Source organism: Xenopus laevis, chromosome 5S (genome assembly GCF_017654675.1).
Source record: "Xenopus laevis strain J_2021 chromosome 5S, Xenopus_laevis_v10.1, whole genome shotgun sequence".
Classification (NCBI taxonomy): domain Eukaryota; kingdom Metazoa; phylum Chordata; class Amphibia; order Anura; family Pipidae; genus Xenopus; species Xenopus laevis.
This window is the reverse complement of record NC_054380.1, coordinates 24,154,934-24,175,792: the sequence shown is the minus strand read 5'-3', so window position 1 is coordinate 24,175,792 and position 20,859 is coordinate 24,154,934. Positions and strand designations below refer to the sequence as shown.

At 36.0% G+C, this 20,859-nt stretch overlaps 1 protein-coding gene across 29 annotated transcripts in view; it reads left to right on the top strand.

Moving 5' to 3' along the window:
• The window catches only part of LOC108717747 (neurexin-1), an 830,073-nt gene that overhangs the window by 265,138 nt on the left and 544,076 nt on the right, over window positions 1-20,859 (top strand). For 13 of the 29 annotated variants that reach the window (XM_041564308.1, XM_041564314.1, XM_041564292.1 and 10 more), the window contains 2 exons: window positions 2,955-2,999; window positions 3,948-4,109. In XM_041564308.1, the coding sequence (XP_041420242.1) occupies window positions 2,955-2,999; window positions 3,948-4,109 (207 nt within the window). The remainder of the gene's footprint in view (window positions 1-2,954; window positions 3,000-3,947; window positions 4,110-20,859) is intronic. The other 16 variants (XM_041564317.1, XM_041564316.1, XM_041564315.1 and 13 more) reach the window with 2 other exon arrangements.

Sequence of the window (20,859 nt, the reverse complement as noted above, 5' to 3'; positions counted from 1 at the left end):
TTTGGTTAGTCCCTATAATGTTTATTCAATTTTATAACATAATGTTATTCTAACCTATTGTAAATCCAGCACAAGGAGCAGATCACAGGGTATTTTTACCACCTACCATAAAGCAGGAAATAAGGACAGGGTCCTTGTGGGCTGAGCCTCCTGCTGGAAATTGCACATCTTTCAGATGAGAATAAGGGGCAAGTATGGGATACCTACATGCCTCCCAAGTCTCTCATCTGTACAGTGTTGATTAAGACAGTAGTTCGATGCAGAGACCTGTAGAAATACAGGGAGGGCATTCTGCCCCCAAATTGTTGCAGGCCAAAGTTAATATATTTGAGAACAACTCATCAACATCCCTTTGTCTTGCTTGCTTCTACAGCAAAGATTGTGGTCATAGCATGTGAGCTACAATCACCCCAAAATACAAACCATTAACTAAAATTGGAAAAGTTTTGTTTTCTGGTAGAAAAAAAACTAAAATAAATTTCTTTAGACTTTAAAGTCCTTTGTCTAAGGTCCATAGATGTGTTTGGACCTCTCTAGTAGTAGTGTTTTATGGTGGAAATGATTGCTGATGGCTAAATAGTGATGGTTGCATGGCTACATGGTTAAATTGGGTTGAAAAAGTCCATCAGCAGGCAACCAAATGGACCACAATGAATCTATACACCCACATATATAAAATGTAACATATAAACTAGGTTGCATGACACACACTGTTTGGTTCACAGTAGTGAGGAGTTGGATCTGAGCTGGGTAGCAGAACTTCATACCACTACTTTGTATAACTAGAGACAGCAGATGCTAGTCTTCAAAGGAGTATAAGTGGATCGGAAGTAGTCCTAAATAATGCATACTTCCATTATATATGTGAAGCTTGGGGGGTTAAAGTTCGTAAGGAGACAGCTGAGAATAATTATGCCTCTGACGAGAAATGCTTCAAGCTGTTGTTGGCATCCAACTGTTAACTGAAAAGCACCCAAGGTTTTCTTTGTCTGTTCCTGTACTGACAAATTATATGACACTATTATGTGCATTGCTTTTGTTACTAAGTCTTCTTTATTATGAAGGAAAATAGACATTTGCTTTCCAGTAACAGTGTTTTAATATTATAGAGAACCTGTCACCTTATAGACAGTATAAAATATCAGTTCATTTCGGAAGGAGATTTTTTATGATTTTAAGATTCTTTATGGTCGTTAAGAAATATGTAAATGTAGTTAATACTGATTTTTTTAATACAATTATATATTGTTACTGTTGAATAGTAAAGGAACTATTTGTAAAAAATATATATGATAGACAGTATGCAAAGGCAATTACAATATCATCTGCTAATATATTTAATATTTTTATGTTTTTGTCTCACGCACTACAAGGACATACTAACACCTATTCTGATAATTTCATTTAACATCACACAATTTTAATATTATTCTTTAAGAATTTAGTCTCTCATTTAAATCTTCTTGTTTAATGATTACAGATTATATATAATATATATTTCATTGTATACTGTATACTAACGCTACCCTTACATGATTGTAAACCGACACCACAAACATTAATTTGTAACAAATTATTCCTGATGGCATGACAGCTGAACTCATACGCATATCCTTGGTGTCCAAAGTTAAGCTTTTTAAGCTACTTTTATACTTTTTGAAACAAGACCCTTTTTGAAAAATTCCAAGTTAAAGGTTACAGTTTATGTCATGTTTCATGATACAAAGCTTAAACATGAGGAAAATGAAATATTTTCCTTTCTTCTCAGCTATCAGTTGGGTGTCATTTTCTTTAGCGTTATCGTTGTTGGCATCTCATGGATCGATATGTTATCTGCACACCCTGTCTTTTAAGATTCTTCAGTAGTCACAGTGGTTTTGATAATTCATGAATTATACAACTCCTTTCTTTTCCTTGCACCGAGGAAGAGAAGAGGTTTGCTCCCTTAACAGGTGGGATGAGGAATAAAGAATATAATTGTATTTTTTTTAGTTATTTTTGCGTTGGTGTTTTAATGTTGACCATGCCAGAGCTTTTAATTGGAAACATGATATTCTACATAATACAACAATCCAACCTTAGAATAACACAGAAACTATTATATTGGATACAACAAGAAGTTCAATTAGCTTTCAATTATACCCACACAGCTATGCCTTGCTAAATTCTATATTTTAAAAATATTAAAGTTAAAGCAACACTTTCTAGATTTGCCTCTGCTCATGGATAGTAAACACAAAGATACTTATAAATACAAACATTTTGATAATAATAATAATAATAATAGAAAAACAGCACAGTTGGTGCATGTTTTACAAGGCAGTTTCAGAAATCCATTCAACTCATTATATGTGTCAGGAACCTTTTTTTGCTTTGTTTCATTGCAGTAATCTGTGACCCTAAAGTCCGTCACTATGACCGAAAGAAGTTTTGGAGTTGAGAAGGATTCCTTGAGAGCTGTAAATTCAGTAGTAGGGGGTTGTAAACACAAATTATATATAAAATATAAATAAATACAAAGAGCAATAGAATTCTTGTTGAGGCAGAGGCCAGCCTATTACATCAAAGCATAATTATCCTTTAGCCATTTATAATGTCTGTCAGATAATATAAAGTGCAATAACAAAAAGGGTAATGTGACCATGTGTCTGTTTTTGTTCAGTACAGAGCTGATAAGTTATAAAATATATTTGCAGGACAAATTATATTGCAGTTGCCTCAGGAGAGGCCTTTTTGTTAGTCTGCTTTTTTTCTTGTAAAATTTTTTTGCCCTTTTTTCTATGTTACTAACATGCTTAATAACTAACATGTCATTCATGGAATGTTTCATTCTACTAACCGTTACCTGAATCAAAAAAATGTACTAACAAGGTAGTAACCATCATATTTTTTAAGTAACAATCGTTATTATGTTCACAGTTTTTAATTTCCTTTCTCCCCCCTTCTCCACAAAGCACTCAGGCATTGGACACGCTATGGTAAACAAACTACATTGTTCGGTAGATATCATTCTAATTGTTTCTTATTTTGGGTTTGCCGTGTGTTTTCTTTCTTTCTTTTAACTGTAGACATCATTACTAAAGAGGAACTGCGGTTGGTACTCTTCTGCTTACTTTGAACTCCTTCTTCTCATCTGTTGTTGACCTCCTTATTTTTATCTGTCCCTCTCAAGTTGTTTTTTCTTTCTTTTTGTATTTATTTTGTTACTTTTATTTGACTTTACATTTAAGGGCTTCATTAATGTTACTACCGTTTGCATCAAGCTGTGATTAACCAAACTAAAGCTTATATTTGGCTAGCCTTTGTGGCGACTGGCTCAGCCAGATTCCAACCATTCATGAAGCATGGCACAATGGCTTGCCTTGGAAATGATAGCAATGTTGTAGTACATCCATACATCTTTATTCATCACAAGCAATATTTATTTCCTTGTGTTCGTTTCCCTCCTAATCTGTTGTGCTCTTTAGCATTGGCACATCAGAATGTGCTTCTAACAGTTTTATTTGCATTTTTCCCTTTTGCATGCTAGTAAGACACTTGCATGGTTAATTGCTGCTGCATATTTGTCTTGCAGTGCAAATAGTGGTGGTGCTTATTCCAGCTTTGCATCATTTATGTTCACAAATGCATGTTTTATTCAATGACAGACTACTAAACTTACTAATACGTACAACAGCCAAACTAACCTAGAAAGCATTTTACTAACACCATTTTTGTGTCTGCTAAATAACTGTTCAGTTGCTGTAGGGACAATACTGACACTAGCTCATTGATCAGACAACAGCAGTTTAGAACTCTTAGGGGAAGTTGAATTTTAGAACCCAAGACAAAACTTCAAACAGACATGAAAATGGATCTCCAAACTAGGTCTAAAATCAGGCACATCCCAGAAATGCAGTATTTAGGACTGAGTATAGCGTGTCCTTTCCCTGTGCTTTGTTATATAGGTGACAATTTCAGTGGATGGAATTCTGACCACAACAGGCTACACACAGGAAGACTATACCATGCTGGGATCAGATGACTTTTTCTATGTTGGAGGTAGTCCCAGCACAGCTGACCTCCCGGGATCACCAGTTAGTAACAACTTCATGGGATGCCTGAAAGAGGTACATTGTTTGTTGCTATTTTTGTTGTATTTTGTATCTTGATATAGTTTACCTGTTGATAAATGAGTATGTTCTGACACACCACATAAAATAATGTATTGTGAAGGTTAAACAATTCTATAGATTAGATCATCAAAACATTAGGTTCCATCCAACAAATTTGGAAGTGGAAAAAAGTTCCCTGTATCCTGCATAGTCATCCTCCCTCCTATACATTAGGTCCTATGTTTTCCCTGTGTGAATGGATGATGTTTAGCCATTAAAGAAGATTGTGGTACAATTCTCTAACTACAACTGCTGTACCACTTTTTCTCCATCAAGAAACAAAGGTGGGGGTTGGTCACTATAGCTGGCATAGTTCAAAACTACTTAGACTTGACCATATCTAGTCTTAAGTTATATCAAACTTATTATTAGTATTATTGTTATTAGGTTGAGCACCCAGACATTTTGAATAGTAGCTCCCAGGAAAGCGGATTTGATCTCTATTTATATTGATTGAATCCACACAAAACATCTCATTGCTTAAAAACAAAATTGAGAGACAAAATTAATATGTATGAGTGATATGCCAATGATTTCTTATATCAGTAAAATTGTTAAGAGCTAAGGGGGTATTGAAGACAGGTTTGTCCTCCAAGTGGTACTTGAAAAAATCTAACAACCTCTGCTTTAGAAGGATCTCAGCTCCCAGATACTGACCTTGCATTTAGCACTGTCTAGTAAAGATTAGCAAATTTCTCAGTTCTCTGTATCAACTTTCTGTGTACAACTTCAAAACAATTTGCACACTTTAAATCCTGAAATTCATTGAATTTCTAATCTTGTGTATGCTGTTTTGTATTGATGGACAAGGAAATTAATAAAGGGAAACTCATTTATTGACACTATGCTATTTCCCTGAGTGATCTAGACCACATAGTGTCCATAGTATCATTCTGAGGTCTGGTTATATATTGTTACCAAGGGTTTATAGATACTGGAGGCTCAAAGATTTTCCTCAGTTAGTAAATTGATGAGGTCACCAAACAAGCAGATCTTTCACTTGATATGACAACCTTGTATTGAGCTCTAATTTTATAATCCAATCATTACAAAGGTAAATGCAGACCATCAGGGGAAGACTAGCCATATACGTGTAGATAAGCTGCCGACTAGGTTGGAACGGACATAAACCCCAGTTAAATTCTGCACATGTATGGCCACCTTTAATTCCTTGGGCTTATGCATCATGGTAAGCCTATCTAGTAGCTGACACTAGAAGAAATGAGAATAAATTAACATGAATTACATTCCATTCCCATGGCTTCAACTGTGCACTAATTTTTGCATCTGGATCTGATTGTAAATGAACCCGTTTGTTTTTGTCAGCAATGGGTTTTCTATAATACAAATATCATACAATATAACCTATAAACTGTATAAAAATCAATGATCTGCAGAATTTTTGCCCATGTTATAGACATGGAAATGCAGATTATATTGGAAACTAATGCTGAGTTTCTTTCTAATGTGTTTTAACATTTATGCTGATTCTTTATAGTCCATGATATTAAAGATTTATTTCCTATTTTAAAATTATACACCACGTCATTTAAAACAATGTCTGGTTTTAAACATTTAACATTCAAGATAACAGAACTGTGTCTGCAGAGAGCAAGGCTGTTTGAGCATGAATGTATGCATTCTGAATAGCTGAACAGTTGTAGGAAGGGTACAGATATAAAAACAATGATAGACAGGCCTCCTTAGGCAGAAACAAAGCTTTATAATATATACTGTAGTAGAACAGAAAAGTGGTGTCCCCCTCTGAGTAGGAGAGGTGTTGGAATCTCCTTAAAATGACAAAACACCAAGAAGGGTAAAAAGGACTGATCATAATGGAGATAAAAAATTGATCCATCCCAAAGTTACTTTTTCAGTCATTTGTGGCATTCTCATTCATGGCCAATTCATATTGATTCCTATCTTGATCTGACTGAGGTCAACCTGACTTGTGGGATATAAATTGATCCAAATGTGGTTGGTTCTACCATAATGATATGCTTGCATATAAGCACAAGCGTCTTTCATGTTTTCATATCCTCCTGTTTGTTGTATTTTTATGGGGAGAGATAAAGAATGAGTGGCAAGACTACAGAGATCAGTAGTATCAGTCTAGAAGGATTGCATTACAAAGGAGATTAAAATAAGCATATTTTTCTACAGTATATATATATATATATATATATATATATATATATATATATATATATATATATATATATATATATAGTATTCTAAGGTATTCAATAAACTATCATACTGCTTTGTATGTTTCATTCCTGTTGATTTTCAGCCTAAACATATCAGTCTTTGTTCAAACTACACAAACCTCTACATGCCTCCCTCTCTGGACAAAATATCATTCATCTTTTTGCAACTTAACCAAAAGACCCAAAAACACATTATGGCAGCACATAACACAGCTTATATATACCACTATTAATGAATGCCATTGATTCTTTCTTTGTGGCAACACCCCATATCTGTCTACTCTCTAGAATTCATAATGACTCTTTTCTCCCACACACATATTATAGGGCCCATTTACTTAGTTCGAGTGAACGAATAGAGGAAAAATAGTTCGAATTTCGAATGGTCGAATATGGCTACTTCGACCATCAAATGGGCTACTTCGACCTTCGACTACGACCTTCGAATCGAACGATTCGAACTAAAAATCGTTTGACTATTCGACCATTCAATAGTCGAAGTACTGTCTCTTTAAAAATTTCTTCGACCCCCTAGTTCACCACCTAAAACCTACCGAGGCCAATGTTAGCCTATGGGGAAGGTTCCCATAGGCTTCCTAACAATTTCCTGATCGAAGGAATATCCTTCGATCGATGGATTAAAATCCTTTGAATCGTTCGTTTTGAAGGATTCGTTCGATCGTAGGAATATCGCAAAATCCTTCGACTTCGATATTCGAAGTTGAAGGATTTTACTTCGACCCTAGGTAAATGTGCCCCTATGTGTATTGTAGAGCTTAAAGGGAATGGAAAGCGTTATTATGTTAACAGTATAAAAAATCTAGATTCATACAAGGGAATATATATTAATTCAAGTGATTACCCAGACACATGGGTCTAGTGGTAGTAAAACATTCAGTTCACCGATTTCATTGGAATGACAATATATTTGCCATCAATGAAATAAACTGAAATAGGACTTCAGTGATTAGTGTAATTAGTAGTAATTAGTGTGAACCATTAATAAACAATAAACATGGGACTGGATGTTGTTAAACTTCAGCCCTCACCTTCAAACCAAAAGGTTTTGATCTAAGAATGTTATATAGATGAAAAAGAGTGTTGTGGCAAATGTGTATGTTTGAATGGGAAACAAATCCTACGGCACATAATTGGTGGAAATCTAATGATAGTCATGATTGCCTCTATTCCTGACCAATAACCATCAGCTGGTAAAAGTGTGAACCATAGCCAGAACATTTCCAGTCAAGTGAAGGTGACAGAAGGTGGCTGCCAAGTGGGCAGCAAGTTAGGGGATCAAAAAGATTAAGGTGGCACTTCTGTTATCAATAAGGTATGGTCAACAAAGATAGTTAAAAATTACTATATACAGAAAGTAACACCGAAAGTCTGTACAATACCCTAAACGTCCTTAAGCTTTCATGGAAGACGAGGAAAGACTATAGACAAAAAGATAAACTACACGGAAATCAAATGAAGAGAAAGGCATGGCACAAAAGGTCTAAAACATAGGACTATTGACTCAGGAAGGATCTGACTGACATTTAGCATTTTAAATATGACAAATGGTAGAGAAATAAAGACATGAATGAACATGCTGTCTATAAATCTTCTTAAAGATCACTTGAATAGTGACATATTGGGTCTTTTGCCTATGCAATGGGCTCACACAGAATTCGGGGCACTGGAATCTGAGTTAAAATCTAATCTAACTGTTCAGAATTGAGTAGGAAGAACATGTACAGTAGTAGATATGGAAATAACTATACCAACTAGCATGTGTATGCCAAAAAATCACTTATGGGACATTTCATACTGTACTTCTAAATCAGCTTTCATGGTTACAATGCAATATACCTATACTGTAGCTTCCAAATTCTTTACAACAGGTTCATTTGGTTTTGGTTTCTCAGACACTTTTATTGCTTAAAAATAAATCATACATTATTACATTCTGTTATAGATAATTTAATCTATGATAATTATACATTAGCGATACAATATGGTCTTGTAATAGATTTTACCCTGCCATCTCTGTGCTAGTACCAGCAATCTAGAATTCATTAATTTAAATATCTGTGTTAAAGAAATCTCTAGATCATGGCATGTTAAAATTTATACATTCGTGATTTTAAATGATATTTTAAAAACGAGTTATACTATTATAAATATTGCCTAAAGCTAACCTCTGTCAGCATATAAATCTTTTATTTTATTGTGTGTGAATATGATCAAGACACAAGTAGCATCTGTTCATATATAGAGTAAAGACTGGTGGTATTGACCATGAATCACAACTGAATATCATCCATCTATCTATCTACAAGTCTCAATTGCCTGGTAAAAGGCCAACAAACTATATTAAATGGGTCTTTTTTATATTAAAAACAAAAGTATTTTTATTGAAAATTCAAAGTTTCCGTCAAATTTCATGACCTTCATTAAGTACAAACAGCAAGAACTGCAAGTGAACTTAAAGGTCCTTAAAAAGTCTAAATACAGAAAATGGTGCCAAAATGAAAAGGGTAACTATAGCAACCACTTGCAGTCTCTGTGTTTGTTTACAGTGGTTGTCATAGTCATCCTTCTCATAGAGGTTGTTTACACTTTGGGTCTTTAAGAAGTGAGTCACTTGCAGTTCTCATTTATCCTTTGGAAAGGAAAGGTGACTTGATGTTATCGAATGTTGGGTTTTCAATAAAAAATACTTTTATATTGATAAGACTTGTAAATGGGGCAGGTATATTTTATTACTATATATGTAAGTATAAGAGACGTTGTTACTATATAGTTCTATATAGTTCTCTGCTTTGTTTTCCAGTGAGGTTGTCTCTGGAACTTTATGGTAGATAGTGGTACATAACATTCTGTCTTCATATTGCTCATATATATTGCTGCATTTAGCTATCATATTGATAATATAAAGAACTCGTTATGTATGTCTGGTGGCTTGGAATAGAGTGTTAACATTGGTCACATGTCAAATTTGTGGATAGAACACTTCTCGTATATTGAATACTATCTTGATAGCTCATCCCTACTTTTATAAAATGGGACATATTGTTGATATGTGGTTGATTATTATGATAATTGTCAAAGGTTTCCTTAGTTAAACATATTATGCCAACATACATCTGATTGCTGTTGTGTGTAAATGACAATATCACAGTTCTGCAATTGTGTGCAGGTTTTTTTTAATAACTACAGTACGTGGAATATCTGGAGTGGAAATTGGGCTTTAGGGCCTGTTAGACTGATAGAGCACAAGAAACTGTACATTACCTAATAATATATGTAATGCCCCAGTCCACGATGATCTATAATTTACTATAATGTAGAAATGTGTTTTATAATACAAAGTGGCAGCATTGCATACCTCAGGAATACTTTAATGGCGTATGCTCCAATTGTTTGTAATGTACAGTAACTGAATAGTGAGGATGTGTAATGGGGAATAGGCTTTAATAGAAATGGTTCCTTATTTATTGTTAATATGACATTTTAAGTAGTGCTAGAGTAAATATATGGTAGATGTATCAAAAATAATAAATGGGGTAATATAATAAAAATATAAATATGGTTATGATGTTTATGACGTATGGCAACACAGCCTCACAATCAGGTTCTACTCTCTTTAATCCTTTAATCTGGTGCTCAGTGCTGGAAAGGATTATCACGCTCTTTTCAGTAATTGTATCTAGTTGCAAATGGGAATAAGACCCCCTTGTTTAATTGTATCTCAGTGGCTACACACAATAACTGTTTAAATGGTATTGGAAGTACAGTTTCCCCAGTCACTGTGGAATGGATGGCAATTTCAAATGTTTAGCTGCCAAGTTTGGTCTACTTAAAAACACTGAGAACAAATTGCCTAAAATCACCCCATGTGCCTCTCCCCTGCACATAGATGGAATCTTGTATCAAAATACATGAATGTAGCCCTATTCTGAGGTCCCTGATACTAAGGGGATTGCACTAGTTTTATAACCAATCTTTTAGTACAGATGCTCAAGGGTGTCTAATATCAATCTCAGCTTCTGGTAAGTAACCAACACAGTGATGTGTTTTATAGATCTGAGTGGTGACGGGGGTTGACTAAGCAACCAACACAGGATGAGTTTCTTCCATTAAATTTGTGACTGTGGTTCACTAGCAAATCTATACTACAATCGTCTTAGCACCCCAGGGTCATTACAGTTGTAGCAGTATAAGCCTACTACAGTACTGAGGATGCTAAACCCAACTAGTGTTTATTGTCTGCTACTCAGATAGCCAACAAGCTGTTTTCTTTATTCTCTGTTACTTAGCCACAAGCATTCACAACCTCTGTGAGTTTTTATTGTCACCTCTCTGGATAGTTATATCGGCTTATTGGGAAAAAAAATTATGGCGAGGACTTCTCATACCAGTCACTTGAACTGAAGAAGCTGCTTGGATAAGAGGTGAAATATCTTCATTCCACAAGTCCAGTTGCTCTAGATTTACTTCTTCTAGATAAACCATGACCTGGATGAATGAAAATATTAGGGATGCACCGAATCCACTATTTTTAATTCGGCCGAAACCCCGAATCCTTCGCGAAAGATTTGGCTGAATACTGTACCGAATACTAATTTGCATATGCAAATTAGGGGTGGGGATGGGAAAAATATTTTACTTCCTTGTTTCGTTACAAAAAGTCACACGATTTCCCTCCCCGCCCCCAATTTGCATATGCAAATTAGGATTTGGATTTGGTTCGGCCTGGCAGAACCTCCCCGCCCCTAATTTGCATATGCAAATTAGGATTTGGATTTGGTTCGGCCTGGCAGAAGGATTCGGCCGAATCCCGAACCGAATCCTGGATTCGGTGCATCCCTAAAAAACATTCATAGACAACAAGCTCAGTTTCGATAATGTCTATATCTACTAACAGCTTTTTAGCGCTGAAGGACAGCTTTACTGGTTTGCTTGTTTTAATACTAACCCTAAAATGAAGGACATGAAAGGGCTTACAGGAGTCACATTCCAAACGAGCCTCCAAGCCAAAATAACCTCAAAAGCCTCCCATTAAAAATAAAAACATTTAATAAAAAAAAGCACAAAGCCATGAAAGCCTGTGTTAAAAATAAAATAGGATAAATTAGTTTATTTATTCTTGTTTGCAGAGGGTTTAGCTGTAATAATGTTTAACTACTTGAAGCTTTTTCTATAAAGAAAAATAAAAGGCTGAGACACAGGTGGGTCTGCAGAATGCACTCTGAGCAGTATTCACTGTAGCAAAATGAATAATTGCATTGTATACGAGGCATGCATGTGCAATGAATTGAAATGTAGGCTCATATTAACAGAAGGGAATTACAAAAGAAACAGCTTGAGTGTTGGAGCCTGATATTTTCTCCTTGATGCAATTGCAAGTGCAATTTATATAACTGTGCTGATTTATGCCATGAAAATATTTCAGTGGTCTTTGCAAGGTAGATTGGAATATACAAGTATATTAAGAGGATCTCCTGTAGTACAGCTCATTCATGTCTCCTACGGCTTAATGCCCTCAGAGAGAATACAAAAGGTAAAGAACATTTCTGTGATATTAGAACTCTGGTAAAGCTGAGCATTATTAATATACATACAGCGGAATCGAATAATTGAAATGTAGCTTTTCAGGTTTTATAAATAAATCCTGTTCTATGAAGACCTTATTTTAACTCTTTGCCATGGCTCAGCTGCATTATGGATAACTTGTAGTTTCCGTATTAGTAAAGTAGGCAGTTACTGGAATGGTTTACAGGTCCATTAATTCATTTTCAGTCAGGGTAATAAGACAAGGTATCATGTGTCTTACTGCCACAACCTGATTTGAATTCCCCAACATCCCAGCCTTAAATAGATTGTATCAAATTTTTCATGAAAAATTATATCTTGTAGAGTCCTTCTTATTGATGAAAATAAAGTGTCTGCCATCTCCGGGGAATGGTTTGTGCAAAATGTATTTAATTTATATTTCAACAGAAAAAAAACAAATGCTTGTACTTGCAGCCCATCAGCAAAGCAATGGGAAGGTAACCAGATAACGGCTCCCTGGTAGATATACAGTAAGAACATCACTCAATAGTAAAAATACATGTCCCACTACAATTCCTTCAGTTACACTGAGCAGGAGAAACAATAGCCTGTCAGAAAGCAGTTCCATAGTGCAGCACGAGCTCCTTTTGAAAGCACATGACCAGGCAAAATGACCTGCGATAGCACCTGCACACCAATATTACAACAAAAAAATACACATGTTGGGTTCGGAATTAAATTTTACATGGAGTGAATTATTTGCAGTGTAAACAGTGTGATTTAGAAATAAAAACGACACCATAAAAATCATGACAGAATCCCTTTAAGGTTTCATCGTCCTCCACCCATATTTATTTCATTCAGTGCAGTTAAAATGCAATTACTGCTTGTTGTTAAAACAGTTTTGGAAACACAGCTGGGACTATTAAGCAAACATCTAAACAACCAGAGATTGCTAAATTCCCATTTCAGATGCTGCCTGTTTATTTTTTTCACAACATAAATTCATAATAAACACGCATTTAACTATATTTGCAACAGTGGCCATCAAATTATAGTTATAATCAGCACTAATGATGTTCCATTAATTTCTTTATATTATAGCTTATTCTGTTGCATATTATCGATTTGATGGCATTAAATTCCAGTTCAGTCTGTTCCTCTGTTTTGATAATATATGATACAGTTTGTCTGGTGTTTCTTATTTTTTCTTCACTTCTGGAGATTGCCATTGGAACCATGGCCTCTAATGTGTTGTTTTTCTTTGGAGTAGTTGAGTTGAATTTCTGTGTAGTCAAAAGGCTTTAGGAAATATCTCAAAAGATACAAGCTTGGTCAGACAACAGTACCTTGTATTACTTAAAGGGATCCTGTCATCGGAAAGCATGGTTTTTTCAAAACGCATCAGTTAATAGTGCTACTCCAGCAGAATTCTGCACTGAAATCTATTTCTCAAAAGAGCAAACAGATTTTTTTATATTCAATTTTGAAATCTGACATGGGGCTAGACATTTTGTCAATTTCCCAGCTGCCCCTGGTCATGTGACTTGTGCCTGCACTTTAGGAGAGAAATGCTTTCTGGCAGGCTGCTGTTTTTCCTTCTCAATGTAACTGAATGTGTCTCAGTGGGACATAGGTTTTTACTATTGAGTGCAGGTGTTATCTTGTGTTAGAGAGCTGCTATCTGGTTACCTTCCCATTGTTCTTTTGTTTGGCTGCTGGGGGGGGAAGGGAGGGGGGTGATATCACTCCAACTTGCAGTACAGCAGTATAGAGATTGAAGTTTATCAGAGCACAAGTCAAATGACTTGGGGCAGCTGGGAAATTAACAATATCTCTAGTCCCATGTCAGATTTCAAAATTTAATATAAGAAAATCTGTTTGCTCTTTTGAGAAATGGATTTCAGTGCAGAATTCTGCTGGAGCAGCACTATTAACTGATTCATTTTGATTTTTTTTTCCTATGACAGTATCCCTTTAATGACTTACCTGGATTGAAACGTTCACCCCTACTAGAGCTGCTTTGTAATGAAGAGCACATGGTAAAAACAGCAATGTGTTTATACCTTTTTGCAGCCTACACAGCTTGTTTTATGAAACAGGTTGAACAGATGGAAAATGTACATTGTAATAATATAGATATATTATTAAATAACATAATGTCTACCTGTTCACATTCATTCTTTGATATTTCAGTCTGCAGATTTTTATATAAATAAACACATTTAACTGAATTCCTTCAACAGTCCTTTCGAAGGCAATCCTCACCCTAGTTCCTCCTTTACTAAGGAAATCCTGACCCTAGTTACTCCTTTTCTAAGTCAACCCTCACCGTAGTTCCTTCTTTACTACGGAAAACCTTGTCCTAGTTCCCCATGTACCCCTAAATGCATAATATATAGCTGACTGATAACTTGCATAAACTAGAGTAGGCCACAAAATAAATCCTTGCTGGTTCACCTTAAAGGCCAGTTTTAAGCTCCTGAACATTGGGGTCCAAAGCATCTACACAGACCAGTGGATTATAAAGGAAAACACTATTCCCAAATCATTAATTATGCATCATAGAGACAAATCAACTGAACTGTCATCTGACACATATAGTAAGAGTCTTCTCCCCCCCCCCACCAAATGTATTCTGCCAAATGCATAAACTATGATATCTCAATCTCAGTGTCTAGATGAGTCCATTAGTTATCTACAGGAGAGCTCTTCCCAACTGTATGGATTTATTTCTCATATAAAACATTCTTTGTGGGTACATGATCATGAATTCGATGATCGCTCCTGTTTAACTTTGGTACATTGGCACATTGGCACATTGTGTATTTTCATAGACACCCTTATTCCATGCCATTGTTTTATCTTACTTTTAGCCATAATATGACAGTATTATATGACAGAATTTGGATCCTGTGTCCTTCAAAATGAGAATTATTGATACTTCTGTGGCTTAATGATCTGTAATCTATTGTAAAAGATATTATTCTCACCAGTAACTAATTACTGCCTTTCTGCCTTCATCCCATGTTTACCAATATGAGATTCCCTTTTCAAGCGTGTGCATAAATCTATAGGTGAACCACAAAACGTTGTTTGTACTGCAATATGCATTCGCTATAGGTGAACCCACTACCTTATACTACTTCTACACCTTATATTACTAAATAAATTCACACACTACTAATATATTGCTTGTTTGCTTGAGATACAATGATAGGACCCTGTGGCAACTTTGTTACATCTAAAGCAGCCTTTCCCTGTGTGGGAGTCAGATGCTTAGAACCCTTTAAAATGAAAACAGAATGTGCTTCTTATTAAATATTCTTAATTTCTTCATTGTTTAGTCATTGTGATATGCCTCCTTGACCTTATCTAGACACATGCATTGGAACCAAATTCTATTTCTAGGCTGTGTCTTGCTAATTACCTCAATGGTCAACCTGGTACGAATTTAATTGGCGTTGCTATGGTTTTTACCAATCAACTAATTTGGATGCATGGCATACAGTGCTGTTTCTCTTATTTTCACAAGAATACTGTTGATTTTTTATATTTTTAATGAGCCAATATACTGTATAAATGAGCTAAGATATTCTGCTGCATAACCTTCAGAGTTACAGAAGCTGTACTGTGTTATTCATTAGGAACTTTTTCTATCTTACTCTCTCTCTACCTACCAGCACGTCTGTCTGTTGTAACCATCAATCTCTTGATTGATCGATCAGTTGATCAATCTATCATCTACTAGTACTTAGCAAATATCCCTTCGCCTCTTGTTTACAGTCATCTATATTTGAAATGGAGCTTCAGTTTTGATTGTCATGTCTACGATTTTATGTGCTTAAATTGACTCTACTGAACGCTATTATGAATGCCTCAGGAGATGAAATCAATATGGTAGCTGTTACTCATATAACACATAGCAATGAATGTTAATGTACTTATAATTATAATTGTACGGTGTAGACATGAGCATATGCCTTTAAGCCTCTAGACTTCGTATTAATAAAGTATGCATTAGTTCATCCTTATAAAATTACATTCAAATAGACTGCTAGAATTATAGAAGAAAATCACCCATATGCATTAGGCCAACAGAGGAAATTGTCCTTGAATTGAAATAAGACAGGATCTACTTTTCAACTTCTCAGGACACTTTTCTTTTTAATTTTAACCAATGATTACTGTAATTTTATACAGGACACTTCTAATGTTCTTTAACCCTTTAACTGCCAAGAACGTAGCTCCTACGTTCTTTGAAAAAAGGCTTTAAGTGCCAAGAACGTAGGAGCTACGTTCTTTACTAAAACAGCTCTCTCTCTGCACACACTGCAAAATCAGCGTGCAGAGAGGAGCAGCTAGCAGCAGAACCCCCTAGGCAACGAGCTTACCTGAAAAAGATCGGCGATCCTCCACTCCAGAGTCGCAGAGAGACGCAGCAACAGCAGCAACCGATTCAGCAGCTTCCATGTCCCAAGCATCAGCACAGCACATGTTCCTGCTCCGCCCACGCGCTTCCTGGTGCTGTGACTCGGCGTGTTTCAACTGAAAAGCACTGAAAAGGACTCCTCTTCATCTAGATTTGGTAAGTGCCCCTTTTTTTACTTATTTACAGGTATTTACAGGCATTTACATATACACAGTACACATACTAGTAAAAGTAGTTTTTTTTTTTTTGATTTTCTGATTTTTTTGATTTTTCAAACTTTTGCACATATATTACATACTCAAATACATATATGCAAATATTTATACACCTTTTAGAGCTGTACATCCATGCATACACAAACACACACTTATAGGGGTTTTTTTTTTGTTTTTTTAGTTCATTTTCTAAGTTTCCCTTATGTTATTTCCCTAAAAACTTTAGATTTCACAGCATGACTACTGGATCAAGCATTCTGACCTCTAACCACGCTGTCGGATCAGTTATTTTGTTATTTCGTTGATTTTCCTAATTGTATTTGCTTTTTTGTGATTTTTATTGCAATTTTATGCTTGCATTGTTTTTCCTTATGTAATGTTTTAGCCTCATTTACACTTTGATAATTTGGGATAGAAACATATTTTTAGCAACTCTGTGTTCGTCAGAATGTGTACTTTCCAAAAATATATGGTTTTGGGGTTCTTTGTACTGTTAGGGGGTCTTACGGCACATTATATGCAGTCAGAGTGCTATGTTCACAGGAGGCGAATTGATGGCCGAGAAAATTCTTATGCACTGTTTTTATTTGGGGTCCGCATGTGCCCACCTGCTTTGGTTTATCTATGCATATTGGGCATCAAACTGTTCAGTAGACCCTTGGCGTCAATATTTAGGGTGTTTTCTAATTGTATGTAAGAAATTGGGTGAGATGAATGCGACCAACTGCAATATTTTTAGGCGATTTTCAGAAATATCATAAAAACCACTGCCTTTAGCGTTGCTTTGCAGTATGTACATTTGGAGCAGAAAGATAATTTTAGCAAATTTTTATTCGGCACAAGGTGTACTTTCCAAAAATATATGGTTTTGGGGGGTCTTTGTACGGTTAGGGGTTCTTACGGCACATTATATGCAGTCAGAGTGCTATGTTCACATGAGTCGAATTGACAGCCGAGAAAATTCTTATGCACTGTTTTTATTTGGGTTCCGCACGTGCCCACCTGCTTTGGTTTATCTATGCATATTGGGCATCAAACTGTTCAGTAGACCCTTAGTGTCAATATTTATGGTGTTTTCTAATTGTATGTAAGAAATTGGGTGAGATAAATGCGACCAACTGCAATATTTTTAGGCGATTTTCAGAAATGTCATAAAAACCGCTGCCTTTAGCATAGTATTGCAGTATGTAAGTTTGGAGTAGAAAGACAATTATAGCAAATTTTTATTTAGCAGAATGTGTACTTTCCAAAAATATATGGTTTTGGGGGGTCTTCGTACTGTTAGGGGGTCTTACGGCACATTACATGGAGTCAGGGTGCTATCTTCACAGAAGGCTAATTGACAGCCGAGAAAATTCTTAAGCACTATTTTCATTTGGGGTCCGCACGTGCCCACCTGCTTTGGTATATCTATGCATATTGGGCATCAAACTGTTCAGTAGACCCTTGGTGTCAATATTTAGGGTGTTTTCTAATTGTATCTAAGAAATTGGGTGAGGTAAATGCGACCAACTGCAATATGTTTTGGTGATTTTCAGAAATATCATAAAAACCACTGCCTTTAGCGTTGCTTTGCAGTATGTACATTTGGAGCAGAAAGATAGTTTTAGCAAATTTTTATTCGGCACAAGGTGTACTTTCCAAAAATATATGGTTTTGGGGGGTCTTTGTACTGTTAGGGGGTCTTACGGCACATTATATGCAGTCAGAGTGCTATGTTCACAGGAGTTGAATTGACAGTCGAGAAAATTCTTAGGCACTGTTTTTATTTGGGGTCCGCACGTGCCCACTTGCTTTGGTTTATCTATGCATATTGGGCATCAAACTGTTCAGTAGACCCTTAGTGTCAATATTTATGGTGTTTTCTAATAGTATGTAAGAAATTGGGTGAGATAAATGCGACCAACTGCAATATTTTTAGGCGATTTTCAGAAATGTCATAAAAACCGCTGCCTTTAGCATAGTATTGCAGTATGTTAGTTTGGAGTAGAAAGACAGTTATAGCAAATTTTTATTCAGCAGAATGTGTACTTTCCAAAAATATATGGTTTTGGGGGGTCTTCGTACTGTTAGGGGGTCTTACGGCACATTATATGGAGTCAGAGTGCTATCTTCACAGAAGGCGAATTGACAGCGAGGAAATTCTTAAGCACTATTTTCATTTGGGGTCCGCACGTGCCCACCTGCTTTGGTATATTTATGCATATTGGGCATCAAACTGTTCAGTAGACCCTTAGCGTCAATATTTATGGTGTTTTCTAATTGTATATAAGAAATTGGGTGAGATAAATGCGACCAACTGCAATATTTTTAGGCGATTTTCAGAAATATCATAAAAACCGCAGCCTTTGGCGTTGCTTTGCAGTATGTACGTTTGGAGTAGAAAGACAGTTGTAGCAAATTTTTATTCAGCAGAATGTATACTTTCCAAAAATATATGGTTTTGGGGGGTCTTTGTACTGTTAGGGGGTCTTACGGCACATTATATGCAGTCAGGGCGCTATGTTCACAGAAGGCGAATTGACAGCTGAGAAAATTCTTATGCACTGTTTTCATTTGGGGTCCGCACATGCCCACCTGCTTTGGTATATTTATGCATATTGGGCATCAAACTGTTCAGTAGACCCTTGGCGTCAATATTTAGGGTGTTTTCCAATTGTATGTAAGAAATTGGGTGAGATAAATGCGACCAACTGCAATATTTTTAGGAGATTTTCAGAAATATCATAAAAACCACTGCCTTTAGCGTTGCTTTGCAGTATGTACGTTTGGAGTAGAAAGACAGTTTTAGCAAATTTTTATTCGGCAGAAGGTGTACTTTCCAAAAATATATGGTTTTCTGGGGTGAACCTAGTTTTTTGTACCTTTGCCTGTTGCAAAATGCTGTATATGTGCTGGTTATGCAGTATCTGGAATTACAGAACTCGTATGGGGTGTCTTCTTTCTGGGGCCCCTATACGCCACATACTTAGGGGTACCTATGCATATTGGGTATCAAACTGTTCAGCTTACCCCAGACTTTCATGTTTAGGGAGTTTTATATTGCTATATATTGATATGTAGGAGATACAATACTTTAGAGTTGGAGTATTGAGGAGATTTTTGTATATGTCATAAAAATTGCGAAATGTAGGAAAGCTTTGCGGCTTGGTACTTTGGAGTAGAAAATCGTGCATACCCATTTTAGATTTGTCAGAATGTGTACTTTCCAAAAACATATGGTTTTCTGGGGTGAACATAAATTTTTGTACTTTTGCCCCTTGAAAAATGCTGTAAATGTGCTGATTTTGCAGTATTTGGAATTACAGAACTGTCTTCGTTCTATGGCCCCTATACGCCATATACTTATGTGTACCTATGCATATTGGGCATCAAATTGTTCAGCAGACCCTTGGCTTTCATATTTAGGGTGCTTTTTCTTGGTATATAATGATATGTGGGAAATTCGATGCTTCAGAGTTGCAATATTGAGGTGATTTTCTGTAATGTCATAAAAATTGCCAAATGTAGGAAGCTTTACGGCATGGTACTTTGGAGTAGAAAGACGTGCATACCCATATTAGATTCGTCGGAATGTGTACTTTCCAAAAACATATGGTTTTCTGGGGTGAACATACATTTTTGTACTTTTGCCCCTTGAAAAATGCTGTAAATGTGGTGATTTTGCAGTATTTGGAATTCCAGAACTGATAACTCGTATGGGGTGTCTTCGTTCTGGGGCCCCTATACTCCACATACTTAGGTGCACCTATGCATATTGGGCATCAAACTGTTCAGCGGACCCTGGGCTTTCATATTTAGGGTGTTTTATCTTGGTATGTAATGATATGTGGGAGATACGATGCTTCAGAGTTGCAATATTGATGTGATTTTCGGCAATGTCATAAAAATTTCGAAATGTAGGAAAGCTTTGTGGATTGGTACTTTGGAGTAGAAAGACGTGCATACCCATATTAGATTCGTCAGAATGTGTACTTTCCAAAAACATATGGTTTTCTGGGGTGAACATACATTTTTGTACTTTTGCCCCTTGAAAAATGCTGTAAATGTGCTTATTTTGCAGTATCTGGAATATTATTCAAATTGCAGGTGAGTGATTGCTCACCAAAATGAATTACACCTCAAAGGAGATGTTGATGATGAATATAATAGATCTGTCACTTAAATTAAAGTGCACTTAAATATGAAGTGTGAGAGTTGTCTTAACAGAAACCAAATCTGGGGATACTGAGCAAAGCAACCCATCTATTGCCCACTGGTCAGCAAATTCACTCAACCGGCCAGTGAACACTGCCTGGGTGTAC